Below are 16,910 nucleotides of genomic sequence, written 5' to 3'. Positions count from 1 at the left end.
AAAATTTGAAAGTGAAAATAATGAAACCCTTGTTTAGAACAAGTAAGAGTGTATAATGACAAACTGCAAGTCTCCTTAGTTGAAGAATTGGTTTTGATTTTTTTATATACAATGAGTAACTAGTACCAGCCTGTCAGTTAATAAGAGAAATATTTGTATCCCATTTACTACTAAGCCAGTAGAAGAGGACAGATAAATGTTTGCAGAGCTGAGAAAATGTGGGATATTTATACTGCAGATGGTTACAATAGTTAAGTCCCTGTTTTTATCTCCATTCAGTTATTCATCATGTATTTTTTGAGCACCTACTATATGTACTTTGCTAGTATTTGGAAATAAAAGTACTTTAGTGAGCGAAAACAAATGAGTTAGATTCTAGTGGGAAAGATAGATGATCAAGAGGAATAGTGATGAATCTAATCATAAACAGGGAAATAAACAGGGTTTTATAGAGTGTATTATAAAGTTACCTGAATTGGAGTCAGGGAAAGCTTATCAGAGAAATTGATACTTAAGCTGAGTTATGAAGAATGAGGAGGATTTTGTTAGGTGAAAAAAAGTTGAGGAGGAAAAAGAGAGCAAGCATTCCAGGCATAACTTCATAGAAAAAGACAAATCCACTGGGGCTGGGATACAGAGAGGTAGAGAGTGATACAATATGAGCTCAGAGAGGATGGTATAAGGGAGGCTAAAAGAAGGCCCATCTGAAGGATTCTGGTCTTATTCCTAAAGAAATGAAGGACAATTAGTGGATTTGAACTGGACAGTAACATAATCAGATTTGCATATGAAAAAGACCACTCTTTCATCTGGAGCAGAGAATGAAACAAAAGCAGTTAATAGAAGGGGGAGTATGGCGGTGGCTTGGATAAAGGTTATGACTTTGTATAAACTCAAGACACATTCAGGGTGCAAGTCAATATGTCTTGGTGATAGGTGGGTATGGGGGAAGGAGAGACGATGACATCAAAGATGACTTGCCCAACCAAATGGACGGTGATGCCATTTGCTGAAATAGGTGACACCTAAGGAGGCCCAGATCTGGGGAAAGATAATGAGAGTCTTAGTTATGCTGAGGTGCCTTCGAGAAATGGAGATATCCAACTGGAGTTAGCTAGATGAAGATGGAGCTCAGAGAGAAATCCAATCTGAGAGGGCAAAAGAAAAAGAATAAAGACCAGGCAGCGAGTCTTTGGTGAATGTACAGAAGTACTTTGTAAAAGAATGACAGATAAAAAGAAAACAACATAGCTGTAAACTGAGACGAGCATAACACAGTGAACATATTTTATAATGCTAATCCTAGGAGAATAACAAATGTTTTTATGAATATTAGAAATAGTAAAAACTGGGGCTTAGTGAACAAATGGTGTTGAGTCAAACAAAAGAGCAGAGTCAAAAGTCCTGGTTATGGGAACGAATCCCTGCCTTTTAGGAAGGGGTAGCTGAGATCTGGGAGGGGAAGTACCATGTGTGAAACAAAAGCTGTATAATCCTTTGAGGTGGGGTGGGATGAAGGAGGCCCGTGGAGTTATGAAGATTCCCCCTTATTAAGATAGCCACAGTAAGTTACTGCCAAAAGTTTCTACCAAAAGTAACCAGGTTACTCCATACCATCTCAGAACCAACAGATGAGCATGCGCAAGACCAGTAAGTTTCTCTGGAAAAGAACATTTAAGTAAAGTCATGCTGAAGCAAAAATCATATATTAATTTTAATGCAGTTACGAGTATTCAAATAGAGACAGCTTTTACTTTACACAAAAGCAAATTTATACTCACACTTTGATAAGGAATGCAAACCACAAATAAGTTATGATTTTACTAGAACAGCAAACATTTTTCTTTAAAGGAAAACAAAAATAGTCCTAGGCATAAATAGCTATCTCAAGTCTTCAGAATGTCTAAATATTTTTTTCTGGTGTTCAATGTAAAATTTCTCTTAGTCTGAACTTTTGGCGTTCAGAATCAATGAATTCTACAGATTGTTTTATACAAAGTGAGGTGGGATTTAGTCCTCCTTTTATGTCATGTTCCTTAGAATTTGAGAAAAAGACCAAGCCTTACACCCTTCTCTCATTTTTTTTGACGGCCAAGACAAATTATTCAATTCCTTCTTGGCTTTAGAAGTTTCACTTTTTCCTGTATTGCAAGAGTGAAATATTATTGAAAAAAAAGGCAGTGTCACATGAACTATGGCAGCAAAGTACATAGATTTATGTAATAAATTAATAGAACTCCAAAACAGTCATTTTAAATTTACTAGTTGTAAGGTGGATAGAAAGCCTTGTCTAGAACCCATGTCTAAGATTCCAGATCAGACAGGTTCCTGATCCTTGCTGGGTTTGGTACTTTTTATTTTCCCAAATATCCTTCAGGGCAAAACTACTCATTCTTAAACTGGTCCATTGAAAAAATAAACTCATAAACTATGTCAAAACCTTTGTCAATATTCTCTCCACAAGAAGTAAACAGAATGAAACTTGAAAAAATAAAATTGATATAATACACACACGTTTCCTTAGATTTTCCCCAATCTATCTTAAGGATAATGCTGGGGATCAGTTTTAGGATATTTACTGAGTATCAAGGTGCCTGGGAATGAATAAATAAATTTATGTAAGATACTGACAAGGTATGTAGTCCAAATATTGGGGGTATGAGGTTTAGAAGATTAGTTGGCAACTACCTTCTTTAGGCTTCAACACTGCCAGGATGTTTGACTTTTCCTACAAAAAACATTCAGGTGCCCATGTTCGGCATTCCAATTACTTCAGTGTCAAGACAAGGCCTAACAATGATTTAAGATATTGATATAATATAATTTAATAGAAACCATCTTGAATTTATATGCTCTTTAAAATATCATATTTTAAAAGTGAAATATCAGGGTTTTACTTTTGATTAACAGCCACCAAGAAGAACATCTGCATGTATTTAACAAGGGTAGTAATACTGCATCAAAAATATTTCTTGAATACTGCGAACAAAGGAGCCACAAAAACTCAGCATAAGTGGAGTTCTGGAGTTCTGCACAGCCAGAATCAGATCTAAATCCTCAGCAGCAAGCAGGAGACTCAGAAAATGCCGACTTTAATTACAAACTTTATTTGTCAATACAATTCACAGTTTATACATGGTGCATTCCACCATATGAACTTTCAGAACAGTTATTGAGGAAGTGGGTGTAGCTTTCCTTCTAAAAGAGCCTGACTTTCTAAAATTTTGGTTAGAATTTTTTAAGTTTATAAAAGTACCTTCAACAAGTTAACTGAATATTTACATTTCTAGCTTAAATTTAAACTTTGGAAAATAAGCATCATCTATTAAGTTTTTTTTTTTTTAAGATCCTGGGTTTATTTTCTAAGACCCTAATCTGAATGCCACTTATTCAGATACACCCCCTGACCCCCAAGAATAAAAGTAATGTTTTGCAATTATATTTAGGGAAATCATTTTCTTTCTGCATTTTACAAATTATATTTACAATGTACAGCAGATCTGTGTATGAAAATAAAAGAAAGAGTAGCAATCTACTAGGTGCCTTTACTGAATTTCTTCTGAATCTTGAAAACATCCAAAGAGTTGCAAGATATAAAATTAAACTAAAGAGGATTAACAGCCTTTTCTATCTTTAAAAAAAAAAACTCTCAAGATTTAAATTGTGCTATAACAGCTTTTTCTCTAATGTCAGAGATGAATTATGCCTGCAATCTGCATTTTTCCATGTGCAAAATCACAGTGATCCCAGTTTCAACTCTGCTCTCACACTCAGCCACAACTCCAGAGGTACACCCACAGAAGGTCAGGACTGTGCCCAGCTCTGCCTCCTACATTCCCGCCCCTCATCTGGCAGAAGTTACCCAAGGAAAGAAAATGATATGAGCTTTTCATACATCAAAAAGCAAATAGATGCTGGCAGTACAATGTTTATTAGCAAATGCTTGTAACACATCGTTTTACTGTCTTCTTTTCATCCAAATGGCAATTCACACCAACTGTCTAAATTCGCCTTCAAGAATATCCATTTTCATAGTTTTGTCAGATCATTTATGTATATATATGGATATATATATATATATATGGCTTTCCTTCTTCCACTGTTAAAAGATGTATATATAGTTAGTCAAAAATGATAAATTTTAAATACTGCCAGGAAAAAAGGGACTGATTGAGAGCAGTCAGTTTTACTGGCCTGGTAATAATTACACTGTATATATGTACCATTGGTACCTGAGTCAAATAAATACTCAGAGGGGCCGTCTTTGCACCTCATTTCTCTGCAGTGCCTTTAACGCTAGGGTTTCTGAGTGTTGCTTCAATGTCCATCTAATTTGGCATCTATTCCTTCTTCGGGCATCATCACTCCGGTCATTTTACACGCTGTTTCCAGCAAGGTATGGTATTCAAACAGGAGTTGTGGGGTAAAGGACTGCGGAGTTGAGCCTAGGGGTGGGGCGGGGAAGGAGAAACCACACATTAGCTAGAGAGGTTCTGTTTCTTCGTAAGATAAGGCACTGACAGAAAATTTCTTAGGTAAAAGGCTGCATAAGAATTTCTTGCCATTTACAAAAAGAAATGTTGTCATCCATAAATGGTCCATAATCTAGGCTCAGTTAGGTAGACCCTGAAAAGTTAAGGACTGATCCCTCAAAGCTACATTATTACCGGAAACAATTATAATTCATTCTGAGGCCTTTTGGCACATTTGGAAAAGAGAGAGGAAAACAGTCTGGGCACAAAAAGGCATCAGACATTGCTTGTTTTATTCCACTGGTCAAAGAAGGTGGACCATTCAACAAGAATCATCAAAAAGATAGTGCTGGCTCAGAATTCAAATTCTCTTGATGGTAGATGACCATAATAGGTGTATCTATTTTTTTTTTTTTTCCTTTTTGGAGCTCATGCACAATTTAAAAACCGCTACCGACAACAGTCAAAAAGAGCATATAGAAGTCCTCACCTATGGCTATGCCTAGGGCTCTTCAAAGAGAGGGCTATTTAATGTTCTCAATAACAGCAATTTCCTCGCCTGCACAGTGTGGTGTCAATCCGTTCAAATAGATACTTTCAGTTTTCAGTAAGGGAGGCAAGACATCCCTCTCGCTGGCGAGGTGGTTCACTGACAGGGTCCTCCTACAGGGAGTCAGCTCCTGGTTGTGGTTTCCAGCCAGTTCTGCGGAGAGCTTCCGCTTTATGGAGGTGGCACGCTGGAACTTGTCGTAAATCTCCACACTCAGCCGCCTCCTGGTTTCCTTGAATTCGGCCGTGACGTTGGCTGTCCACTCAGCAGCATGGGCTCTGAACTCTCCCACCTAGAACATGCACGCAGAGAAATGACAGAGACACCAACAGGACAGTCAATGTTTTGTGTGCTTTACCTTCTGATCGCTGTATTTGGGGGTTTTGAAAAGAACATTGTAGACTTTTGTAATATGAGAGGTCTGACAGTTGAGGTACTTAGGCAGGTTGTGAGGAAGAAGCTTCCATTTTATATAGATATGACTCTAAAAATGAATCTGTGAGCTTAAACTCTATTAACCAAATTATATTAGAGGTCCTAGATGCCCTTGTTTTGGGAAACAAATCCTGTCATCGAAACTTTTGATCAAAAGGCAATCTCTAACTTTTTAAAGCTCTGTTTCTTTTTTAATCTGTAATTTAAAGAAGTATTTGAATGTAGAGAAGGCAATAAGACATAGGAGAAGCAGCAAGACAGAGTAAAAGAGCCTGGAGTGTGAACCCAGGTGACCTGGTTGGTTCTCATAGCAGTGATGCTGTTTGCTCAGGATATAAACAGAGATTTTAGAGAGCAGAAATGGTGTGTGCAAGAACTTTGACTCCAACCCCACACTGGTCATTTAGGAATCCTCTATTTACTAAATAAGCAATAAAATACTTTGTTTCTGATTCCAGGGAAAGCAAATAAACAAGGCCTGGCAAGTTCATTTTGAGGCCCATTGGGGAATGATTAAGTCCAAGGAATAGTTTCTCAATGAATGTTTGTGGAATTAGTGAAGTTAACCTGTCTGAGCTGCCATTTCCTCAGCTGTGGAACAAGCATCTTCACAGCACACACCTAGCAGGATGGCTGGGTAATACACTTCAACTGCAAGAGCCTATCACTGTATAGTTATCATTGTGGCCTTTGTTTGAGGTTGAAGAAAAAGACATTGCCAAGTGCTAAGCGTGTGCATACTGTTTTCTTTGACCTCTTTAAAATTATATCTGCACTTTAGTGACCTGAAACAGAATAATGACCCATCCCATGGGAAACTTTATAATCTTTTTCGTAACCAACTAGAATTTAATAATCTAGGATATCTCTTAGAATAATCTCCTAACGTGGAACAACTCCCCCATTCCCTATTGCTAGCACTTCTGCTCTTGGATTAGGGAGCTCCACAGAACTCAATTTTTAAGTGAAATGGGCTCCTTTTTACCTGGCAAGCAAATAACTACTGCTTTGTTTTGTCTTATTTTTATCTCTGTCGCTTTTTGTTTAAAATTTGGATGTGATCAGAAACTGATGGTTTCTGCTACAGTCTGAACGTTGGTGTCTCCTGAAAATTCATATGTTGAAATACTAACTGCAAAGGTGATTATATTAGGAGGTGGGGCCTTAGGGAGGTGCTTAAGTCATGAAGTGAAGCCTTCATGAATGAGATCAGCACTCTTACAAAAGAGGTTCCAGAGAGATCCCTCACCCCTTCCACCATGTGAGGACACAGTAAGAAGGCTCTGTCTACAAACCAGGAAGAGTCCTCACTCTGTCATGTTGGCACTGTGATCTTGAATCTCTAGAACTGTGAGAAATCAATGCTGTTTATAAGATCCCCAGTGTGTGGTATTTTGTTATAGCAGCTTGATCGGACAAAGTTGGGTTCTAAATATTTATACTGAAAATCTGATTTATAAGAGAGCATATGTATGTACGTCTACTTCAACATGATGTATACATGCACTCGGATGGTCATAGATATGTTTGTGTGTATGTGTGTGTACGAAAACTGTTCAAATATCCTTAGAAGGTGGCACATGGCAGACCAACTCTTCCTCATCCATCCATAATCACATACATGCACACATTTGATGATCTACCTTTATTTTATAAAGGTCTTTTATTTCCCACTTGTATTGACCTAGCAAGAAATAATTGCTTGTTTTCTGGGTCTGGTTCTGAAAAAAGCGAACTGGAAAAATGAGAACTTTGTGGCATGCATAACTGGCAAGATCAAGCATTCCTTAATCACTGAGGCAACTTAAAGGGAACTTGCAGGGAAAGAAGTGCTAAATTTATAGTGATTCAGCCTGAAGATTCTTACTGTTCCCATAAGGGACCGTGTATGACTGTACTTAGCTCTAAAAGCAATTATTGAATGTTTAATTCTGCTTTGGGGGGACTCTCTGGTTAGAAAAGTATAGGCAGTATCAGTCAGTGGTAAAAAAATGCTGAATCACTCCAAATGCACTTATAAATAAACCCTCCAACTGTTTATATTCTTTTTCTATATATCTAGCTGTCTTTTTGATTAGACTAAGCATTCTTGAGTTCGGAGCCTATACTACATTCATTGGTGTATATAAAACATCTAGTGTCTGGAATAGAGAAGGCACTGAGTAGAAACTTGATGAATTGCATTGAATTAATAAGTAAATACTATCAAGAAAGTTTCAAAATAATATTTTAACATAAACAGTTAAGAGATTCAGTTGTTTCTCTACCAGTTTCAATTTAATTTTAAGACGGAAAATTGCAGCCTGCTTAAAGATGGTGCAGAAACACAAAGAGAAAACCTGATTAATATGGTCTTGAACAATACAGTTAATCATTGTCCAACATGTTATTAAATTCTTCTAGTTTACAGTACAGATAATCCTGAGCAGTGTGAAATTTGCTATTTTATTTATTTATTTATTTTTTTTTGTGGTACGCAGGCCTCTCACTGTTGTGGCCTCTCCCGTTGCAGAGCACAGGCTCCGGATGCGCAGGCTCAGCAGCCATGGCTCGTGGGCCCAGCCGCTCCGCAGCATGTGGGATCTTCCCGGACTGGGGCACGAACCCATGTCCCCTGCATCGGCAGGCGGACTCTCAACCACTGCGCCACCAGGGAAGCCCTGAAATTTGCTATTTAAAATAAAACAGTAGGAGATCTTCAAGACTGCAGAGGAGTAAGATGTAGAGATCGTCTTCCTCCCCACAATACATCAGAAATACATCTACACGTGGAACAACTCCTACAGAACACTGACTGAACGCTGGCAGAAGACCTCAGACTTCCCAAAAGGTAAGAAACTCCCCGCGTACCTTGGTAGGGCAAAAGAAAAATGAAAAAACAGAGAAAAAAGGATAGGGATGGGACCTACACCTCTGGGAGGGAGCTGTGAAGGAGGGAAAGTTTCCACACACTAGGAAGCCCCTTCACTGGTGGACACGGGGGGCGGAGGGGGAGCTTCGGAACCACGGAGGAGAGTTCAGCAACAGGGGTGCAGAGGGCAAAGCAGAGAGATTCCCGCACAGAGGATTGGTGCCGACCAGCACTCACCAGCCCGAGAGGCTTGTCTGCTCACCCACCGGGGCGGGCGGGGCTGGGAGCTGAGGCTCAGGCTTCGGAGGTCGGATCCCAGGGAGAGGACTGGGGCTGGCTGCGTGAACACAGCCTGAAGGGGGCTAATGCGCCACACCTAGCCGGGAGGGAGTCCGGGAAAAAGTCTGGACATGCCTAAGAGGCAAGAGACCATTGTTTCGAGGTGCACGAGGAGATGGGATTCAGAGCACCGCCTAAACGAGCTCCAGAGATGGGCGCGAGCCGCAGCTATCCGTGCAGACACCAGAGACGGGCATGGAACACTACGGCTGCTGCTGCAGCCACCAAGAAGCCTGTGTGCAAGCACAGGTCACTATCCACACCTCCCCTCCTGGGAGCCTGTGCAGCCCGCCACTGCCAGGGTCCCCTGATCGAGAGACAACTTCCCTGGAAGAACACACAGCGCGCCTCAGGCTGTTGTAATGTCACACCGGCCTTGGCCGCTGCAGGCTCACCCCACATTACGTACCCCTCCCTCGCCCCTAGCCTGAGTGAACCAGAGCCCCCTAATCAGCTGCTGCTTTAACCCCGTCCTGTCTGAGTGAAGAACAGATGCCCTCACGTGACCTACATGCAGAGGCGGGGCCAATCCAAAGCTGAAACCCAGGAGCTGTGAGAACAAAGAAGAGAAAGGGAAATTTCTCCCAGCAGCCTCAGGAGCAGCAAATTAAATCTGCACAATCAGGGCTTCCCTGGTGGCACAGTGGTTGAGAGTCCGCCTGCCGATGCAAGGGACACCGGTTCGTGCCCAGGTCTGGGAAGATTCCACATGCCGTGGAGCGGCTGGGCCCGTGAGCCATGGCCGCTGAGCCTGCGCGTCTGGAGCCTGTGCTCCGCAACGGGATAGGCCACAATAGTGAGAGGCCCACGTACCGCAAAAAAAAAAAGACAACTGCACAATCAAATTGATGTTCCCTGCATCACTGGAATACCTGAATAGACAACAAATTATCCCAAAACTGAGACAGTGGACTTTGGGAGCACTGTACTTCTGAGCCATGTGGCTGACAGGGTCTTGGTGCTCCAGCCAGGTGTCAGGCCTGTGCCACTGAGGTGGGAGAGCCAAGTTCAGGACATCGGTCCACCAGAGACATCCCAGCTCCACATAATATCAGACGGCGAAAGCTCTCCCACAGATCTCCATCTCAACGCTAAGACCCAGCTCCACTCAACAACCAGCAAGCTACAGTGCTGGACACCCTATGCCAAACAACAAGCAAGACAGGAACACAAAACCACCCATTAGCAGAGAAGCTGTCTAAAATCGAAATAAGGTCACAGGCACCCCAAAACACACCACTGGACGCAGTCCTGCCCACCAGAAAGACAAGATCCAGCCTCATCCACCACAACACAGGCACCAGTCCCCTCCACCAGGAAGCCTACACAACCGACAAAACCAGCCTTAGGCACTGAGGGCAGACACCATAAACAACAGGAACTATGAACCAGCAGCCTGCAAAAGGAGACCCCGAACACAGTAAGTTAACCAAAATGAGAAGACGAGAAAAACACAGCAGATGAAGGAGCAAGATAAAAACCCATCAGACCAAACAAATGCAGAGGAAATAGGCAGTCCACCTGAAAATTCAGAACAATGATAGTAAAGATGATCCAAAATCTTGGAAATAGAATGGAGAAAATACAAGAAACATTTAACAAGGACCTAGAAGAACTAAAGAGCAAACAATGATGAATAACACAATAAATGAAATTTAACATTCTCTAGAAGGAATCAATAGCAGAATAACTGAGGCAGAAGAACGGATAAGTGACCTGGAAGATAAAATAGTGGAAATAGGGCTTCCCTGGTGGTGCAGTGGTTGAGAATCTGCCTGCCAATGCAGGGGACACGGGTTCAAGCCCTGGTCTGGGAAGATCCCACATACCGCGGAGCACCTGGGCCCGTGAGCCACAACTACTAAGCCTGTGCATTTGGAGCTTGTGCTCTGCAACAAGAGAGGCCATGATACTGAGAGGCCCGCACCTGCTTACCACAACTAGAGAAAGCCCTTGCACAGAAACGAAGACCCAACACAGCCAAAAATTAATTAATTAATTAATTTTAAAAAAATAGTGGAAATAACTACGGCAGAGCAGAATAAAGAAAGAAGAATGAAAAGAAGTCAGAACAGCACAGAGACCTCTGGGACAACATTAAATGCACAAACATTCAAATTATAGGGGTCCCAGAAGAAGAAGACAAAAAGAAAGGGACTGAGAAGAGATTATAGTTGAAAAATTCCATAATATGGGAAAGGAGATAATCAACTCCAGGAAGCACAGAGAGTCCCATACAGGATAAATGCAAGGAGAAATCGCCAAGACAAATATTAATCAAACTATTAAAATCAGCAAGGGAAAAGAAAATAATAACATACAAGGGAACCCCCATAAGGTTACAAGGGAACCCCCATAAGGTTAACAGCTGATCCTTCAGCAGAAACACTGCAAGCCAGAAGAGAGTGGCAGGACATATTTAAAGTGATGAAAGGGAAAAACCTACAACCAAGATAACACAGCAAGGATCTCATTTGGATTCAACAGAGAAGTTAAAACATGTACAGAAAAGCAAAAGCTAAGAGAATTCAGCACCACCAAACCAGCTTTACAGCAAATGCCAAAGGAACTTCTCTAGGCATGAAACACAAGAGAAGGAAAAGACCTACAATAACAAACCCCAAACAATTAAGAAAATGATAATAAGAACATACATATCGATAATTACCTTAAATATAAATGGATTAAATGCTCCCACCAAAAGACAATAGACTGCTGAATGGATACAAAAACAAGACCCATATATGTACTGTCTACAAGAGACCCACTTCATACCTAGAGACACATACAGACTGAAAGTGAGGGGATGGAAAAAGATATTCCATGCAAATGGAAATCAGAAGAAAATGGGAGTAGCAATTCTCATATCAGACAAAATAGACTTTAAAACAAAGAATATTACAAGAGACAAAGGACACTACATAATGATCAAGGGATCAATCCAAGAAGAAGATATAACAATTGTAGATATTTATGCACCCAACATAGGAACACCTCAATACATAAGGCAAATACTAACAGTAATAAAAGGGGAAATCGACAGTAACACAATCATAGCACAGGACTTTAACACCCCACTTTCACCAGTAGACAGATCATCCAAAATGAAGATAAATAAGGAAACACAAGCTTTAAATGATACATTAAACAAAATGGACTTAACTGATATTTATAGGACATTCCATCCAAAAACAACAGAATGCACTTTCTTCTCAAGTGCTCATGGAACATTCTCCAGGATAGATCATATATCTTGGGTAACAAATGAAGCTTTGGTAAATTTAAGAAAATTTAAATCGTATCAAGTATCTTTACCGACCACAACGCTATGAGACTAGATATCAATTACAGGAAAAAATCTGTAAAAAATACAAACACATGGAGGCTAAACAACAAACTACTACACAGCCAAGAGATCACTGAAGATATCCGAGAGGAAATTAAAAAAAACCTAGAAACAAATGACAAAACAGGACGACCCAAAATCTATGGGACACAGCAAAAGCAGTTCTAAAAGGGAAGTTTATAGCAAAACAATCCTACCTCAAGACAGAAGAAACATCTCAAACAACCTAACCTTACATCTAAAGCAAAGAGAAAGAAGAACAAAAAAACCCCAAAGTTAGCAGAAGGAAAGAAATCATAAAGATGAGATCAGAAATAAATGGAAAACAAATGAAAGAAACAACAGCAAAGGTCAATAAAACTAAAAGCTGGTTCTCTGAGAAAATAAACAAAATTGAAAAACCATTAGCCAGACTCATCAAGAAAAAAGGGGAGAAGACTCAAATCAATAGAATTAGAAATGAAAAAGGAGCAGTAACAACAGACACTGCAGAAATACAAAGGATCATGAGAGATTACTACAAGCAACTCTATGCCAATAAAATGGACAACCTGGAAGAAATGGACAAATTCTTAGAAAAGCACAACCTTCCAAGACTGAACCAGGAAGAAACAGAAAATATAAACAGACCAATCACAAGCACTGAAATTGAGACTGTGATTAAAAATCTTCCAACAAACAAAAGCCCACGACCAGATGGCTTCACAGGTGAATTCTATCAAACATTTAGAGAACAGCTAATACCTATCCTTCTCAAAGTCTTGCAAAATATAGCAGAGGGAGGATCACTCCCAAACTCACTCTACGAGGCCACCATCACCCTGATACCAAAACCAGCCAATATGTCACAAAGAAAGAAAACTACAGGCCAATATCACTGATGAACATAGATGCAAAAATCCTCAACAAAATACTAGCAAACAGAATCCAACAGCACATTAAAAGGATCATACACCATGATCAAGTGGGGTTTATCCCAGAAGTGCAAGGATTCTTCAATATACGCAAATCAATCAATATACGTAAATCAATCAATTAACAAATTGAAGGAGAAAAACCATATGATCATCTCAATAGATGGAGAAAAAGCTTTCGACAAAATTCAACACCCATTTATGATAAAAACCCTGCAGAAAGTATGCGTAGAGGGAACTTACCTCAACATAATGAAGGCCATATATGACAAACCCACAGCCAACTTCATTCTCAATGGTGAAAAACTGAAACCATTTCCTCTAAGATCAGGAACAAGACAAGGTTGTCCACTCTCATCACTAATATTTAACACAGTTTTGGAAGTTTTAGCCATAGCAATCAGAGAAGAAAAAGAAATAAAAGGAATACAAATCGGAAAAGAAGTAGTAAAGCTGTCACTGTTTGCAGATAACATGATACTATACATAGAGAATCCTAAAGATGCTACCAGAAAACTACTAGAGCTAATCAATGAATTTGGTAAAGTAGCAGGGTACAAAATTAATGCACAGAAATCTCTCACATTCCTATACACTAATGATGAAAAATCTGAAAGAGAAATTAAGGAAACACTCCCATTTACCACTGCAACAGAAAGAATAAAATACCTTGGAATAAACCTACCTAAGGAGACAAAAGACTTGTATGCAGAAAACTATAAGACTGCTGAAAGAAATTAAAGATGATACAAATAGATGGAGAAATATACCATGTTCTCAGATTGGAAGAATCAACATTGTGAAAATGACTGTACTACCCAAAGCTATCTACAGAGATTTAATGCAATCCCTATCAACTACCACTGGCATTTTTCACAGAACTAGAAAAAATATTTCACAGTTTGTATGGAAACACAAAAGACCCTGAATAGCCGTAGCAATCTTGAGAAAGAAAAATGGAGCTGGAGGAATCAGGCTCCCTGATTTCAGACTTTACTACAAAGCTACAGTAATCAAGGTAGTATGATACTGGCACAAAAACAGAAATACAGATCAATGGAACAGGATAGAAAGCCCAGAGATATACCCACACACATATGGTCACCTTATTTTTGATAAAGGAGGCAAGAATATACAATGGAGAAAAGACAGCCTCTTCAATAAGTGCCACTGGACAGCTACATGTAAAAGAATGAAATTAGAACACTCCCTAACACCATACAGAAAAATAAACTCAAAATGGATTAAAGACCTGAATTTAAGGCCAGACAGTATAAAACTCTTAGAGGAAAACACAGGCAGAATACTCTATGACATAAATCACAGGAAGATCTTTTTGACTCACCTCCTAGAAAAATGGAAATAAAAACAAAAATAAACAAATGGGACCTAATGAAACTTCAAAGCTTTTGCACAGCAAAGGAAACGATAAACAAGACCAAAAGGCAACCCTCAGAATGGGAGAAAATATTTGCAAACGACGCAAGTGACAAAGGATTAATCTCCAAAATTTACAAGCAGTTAGTGCAGGTCAATATCAAAAAAACAAATAACCCAATCCAAAAATGGGCAGAAGACCTAAATAGACATTTCTCCAAAGTAGATATACAGATTGCCAACAAACACATTAAAGGATGCTCAACATCCCTAATCATTAGAGAAATGCAAATCAAAACTCTAATGAGGTATCACCTCACACCAGTCATAATGGCCATCACCAAAAAATCTACAAACAAAAAATGCTGGAGAGGCTGTGGAGAAAAGGGAACCCTCTTGCACTGTTGTTGGGAATGTAAATTGATACAGCCACTATGGAGAACAGTATGGAGGTTCCTTTAAAAACTAAAAATAGAACTACCATATGACCCAGCAATCCCACTACTGGGCATAAAGCCTGAGAAAACTATAATTCATAAAGAGTCATGTTACCATAAAACATTATGGTAAATGTTACCATTGGTAAATGTTACCATTGCAGCTCTATTTACAATAGCCAGGACATGTAAGCAACCTAAGTGTCCATCGACAGATGAATGGATAAAGGAGATGTGGCACGTATATACAATGGAATATTACTCAGCCATAATAAGAAATGAAATTCAGTTATGTGTAGTGAGATGGATCAACCTACAGTCTGTCATACAGAGTGAACTAAATCAGAAAGAGAAAAACAAATACTGTATGCTAACACATATATATGGAATCTAAAAAAAAAAAAGGTTCAGAAGAACCTAGGGGCAGGACCGGAATATAGACGCAGACGTAGAGAATGGACTTTAGGACACGGGGAGTGAGAAGGGTAAGCTGGGATGAAGTGAGGGAGTGGCATGGACATATTTACACTACCAAATGTAAAATAGATAGCCAGTGGGAAGCAGCCGCATAGCACAGGGAGATCAGCTCGTTACTTTGTGACCACCTAAAGGGGTGGGATAGGGAGGGTGGGAGGGAGACGCAAGAGGGAGGAGATATGGGGATATATGTATATGTATAGCTGATTCACTTTGTTATAAAGCAGAAACTAACACACCATTGTAAAGCAATTATACTCCAATAAAGATGTTAAAAAAATGAAATAAAATAAAACAGTAATTATTGATGAAAACTAAACATTTCTTTTATTCCCACCTTACTAGTGATCTTATTAAAGAGGAATTAATCTGTTACATTTGAGAATTCATAATTTTCTAAGTGTAAAAAGAACAAATACTAATATACTGTTTTCTATGATGAGCTTATCTTAGTAGTACGGTTAATATTATAAAGGGAACAGCTAAGAATCTACATTTTTGTTTAAATAAATGTCTTTGAAAAGTGTAAGAATCAACAACTATATTCAATTTCCTCCCACATACAAGTGTGTAATGAGAAATAATCACTTACTTAAAGGACATCCATCTGAGCAAGCCGCTCAATCATGCCTGAAGTCTGGAGGCACTGTCTGAACTTATGGACCTAAAATTAGGTCTATTATTTTTTTAAATTGATTTTTAGTTGGTATAGTTGATTTACAATGTTGTGTTAGTTTCTTCTGTACAGCAAAGTGAATCAGTTATACATATATCCACTCTTTTTTAGATTCTTTTCCCATATAGGTCATTACAAAGTATTGAGTAGAGTTCCCTGTGCTACACAGTAGGTTCTTATTAGTTATCTGTTTTATATATCATAGTGTGTATACGTCAATCCCAAACTCCCAATTTATCCCTCCCCCCCTCCCCCTTGGTAAGCATAAGTTTGTTTTCTACATCTGTGACTCTATTTGTGTTTTGTAAATAAGTTCATTTGTACCATTTCTTTAAGATTCCACATATAAGCGAAATCATATGATATTTGTCTTTCTCTGTTGTTGACTTACTTCATTCAGTATGACAATCTCTAGGTCCATCCATATTTCTGCAAATGGCATTATTTCATTCTTTTTTATGGCTGAGTAATATTCCATTGAATATATGTACTACATCTTCTTTATCCATTCCTCTGTTGATGGACATTTAGGTTGCTTCCATGTCTTGGCTATTGTAAATAGTGCTGCAATGAACACTGAGGTCATGTATTTTTTCGAATTATGGTTTTCTCCAGATATATGCCCAGGAGTGGGATTGCTGGATCATATGGTAGCTCTATTTTTAGTTTTTCAAGGAACCTCCATACTGTTCTCCATAGTGGATGCACCAAGTTACATTCCCACCAACAGTGCAAGAGGGTTCCCTTTTCTCCACACCCTCTCCAGCATTTATTGTTTGTAGATTTTTTGATGATGGCTATTCTTACTGGTGTGATGTGATACCTCATTGTAGTTTTGATTTGCTTTTCTCTAATAATTAGTGAAGTTGAGCCTCTTTTCATGTCCTTTTTAGCTATCTGTATATCTTCTTTGGAGAAATGTTTCTTTAGCTCTTCTGCCCATTTTTGATTGTGTTGTTTGCTTTTTTGATATTGAGCACATGAGCTGTTTGTATATTTTGGAGATCAACCACTTGTTGAGTTGCTTCCATTAGCT

The 16,910-nt window shown here is 39.2% G+C and overlaps 1 protein-coding gene across 5 annotated transcripts in view; it reads right to left on the bottom strand.

Annotated features, from left to right (window-relative positions):
* Positions 1-1,701: 1,701 nt before the first annotated feature.
* The window catches only part of KCNK2 (potassium two pore domain channel subfamily K member 2), a 221,894-nt gene continuing 206,685 nt past the window's right edge, over positions 1,702-16,910 (bottom strand). For 4 of the 5 annotated variants that reach the window (XM_019918636.3, XM_073803350.1, XM_019918637.3 and 1 more), the window contains exon 7: positions 1,702-5,314. In XM_019918636.3, coding sequence (XP_019774195.2) covers positions 4,997-5,314 — 318 coding nt within the window. In that variant the 3' untranslated portion in view covers positions 1,702-4,996. The remainder of the gene's footprint in view (positions 5,315-16,910) is intronic. The other variant, XM_033853275.1, reaches the window with a different exon arrangement.

This window comes from Tursiops truncatus, chromosome 1, assembly GCF_011762595.2.
Source record: "Tursiops truncatus isolate mTurTru1 chromosome 1, mTurTru1.mat.Y, whole genome shotgun sequence".
NCBI classification, from domain to species: domain Eukaryota; kingdom Metazoa; phylum Chordata; class Mammalia; order Artiodactyla; family Delphinidae; genus Tursiops; species Tursiops truncatus.
This window is presented reverse-complemented; position numbering and strand designations above follow the sequence as displayed.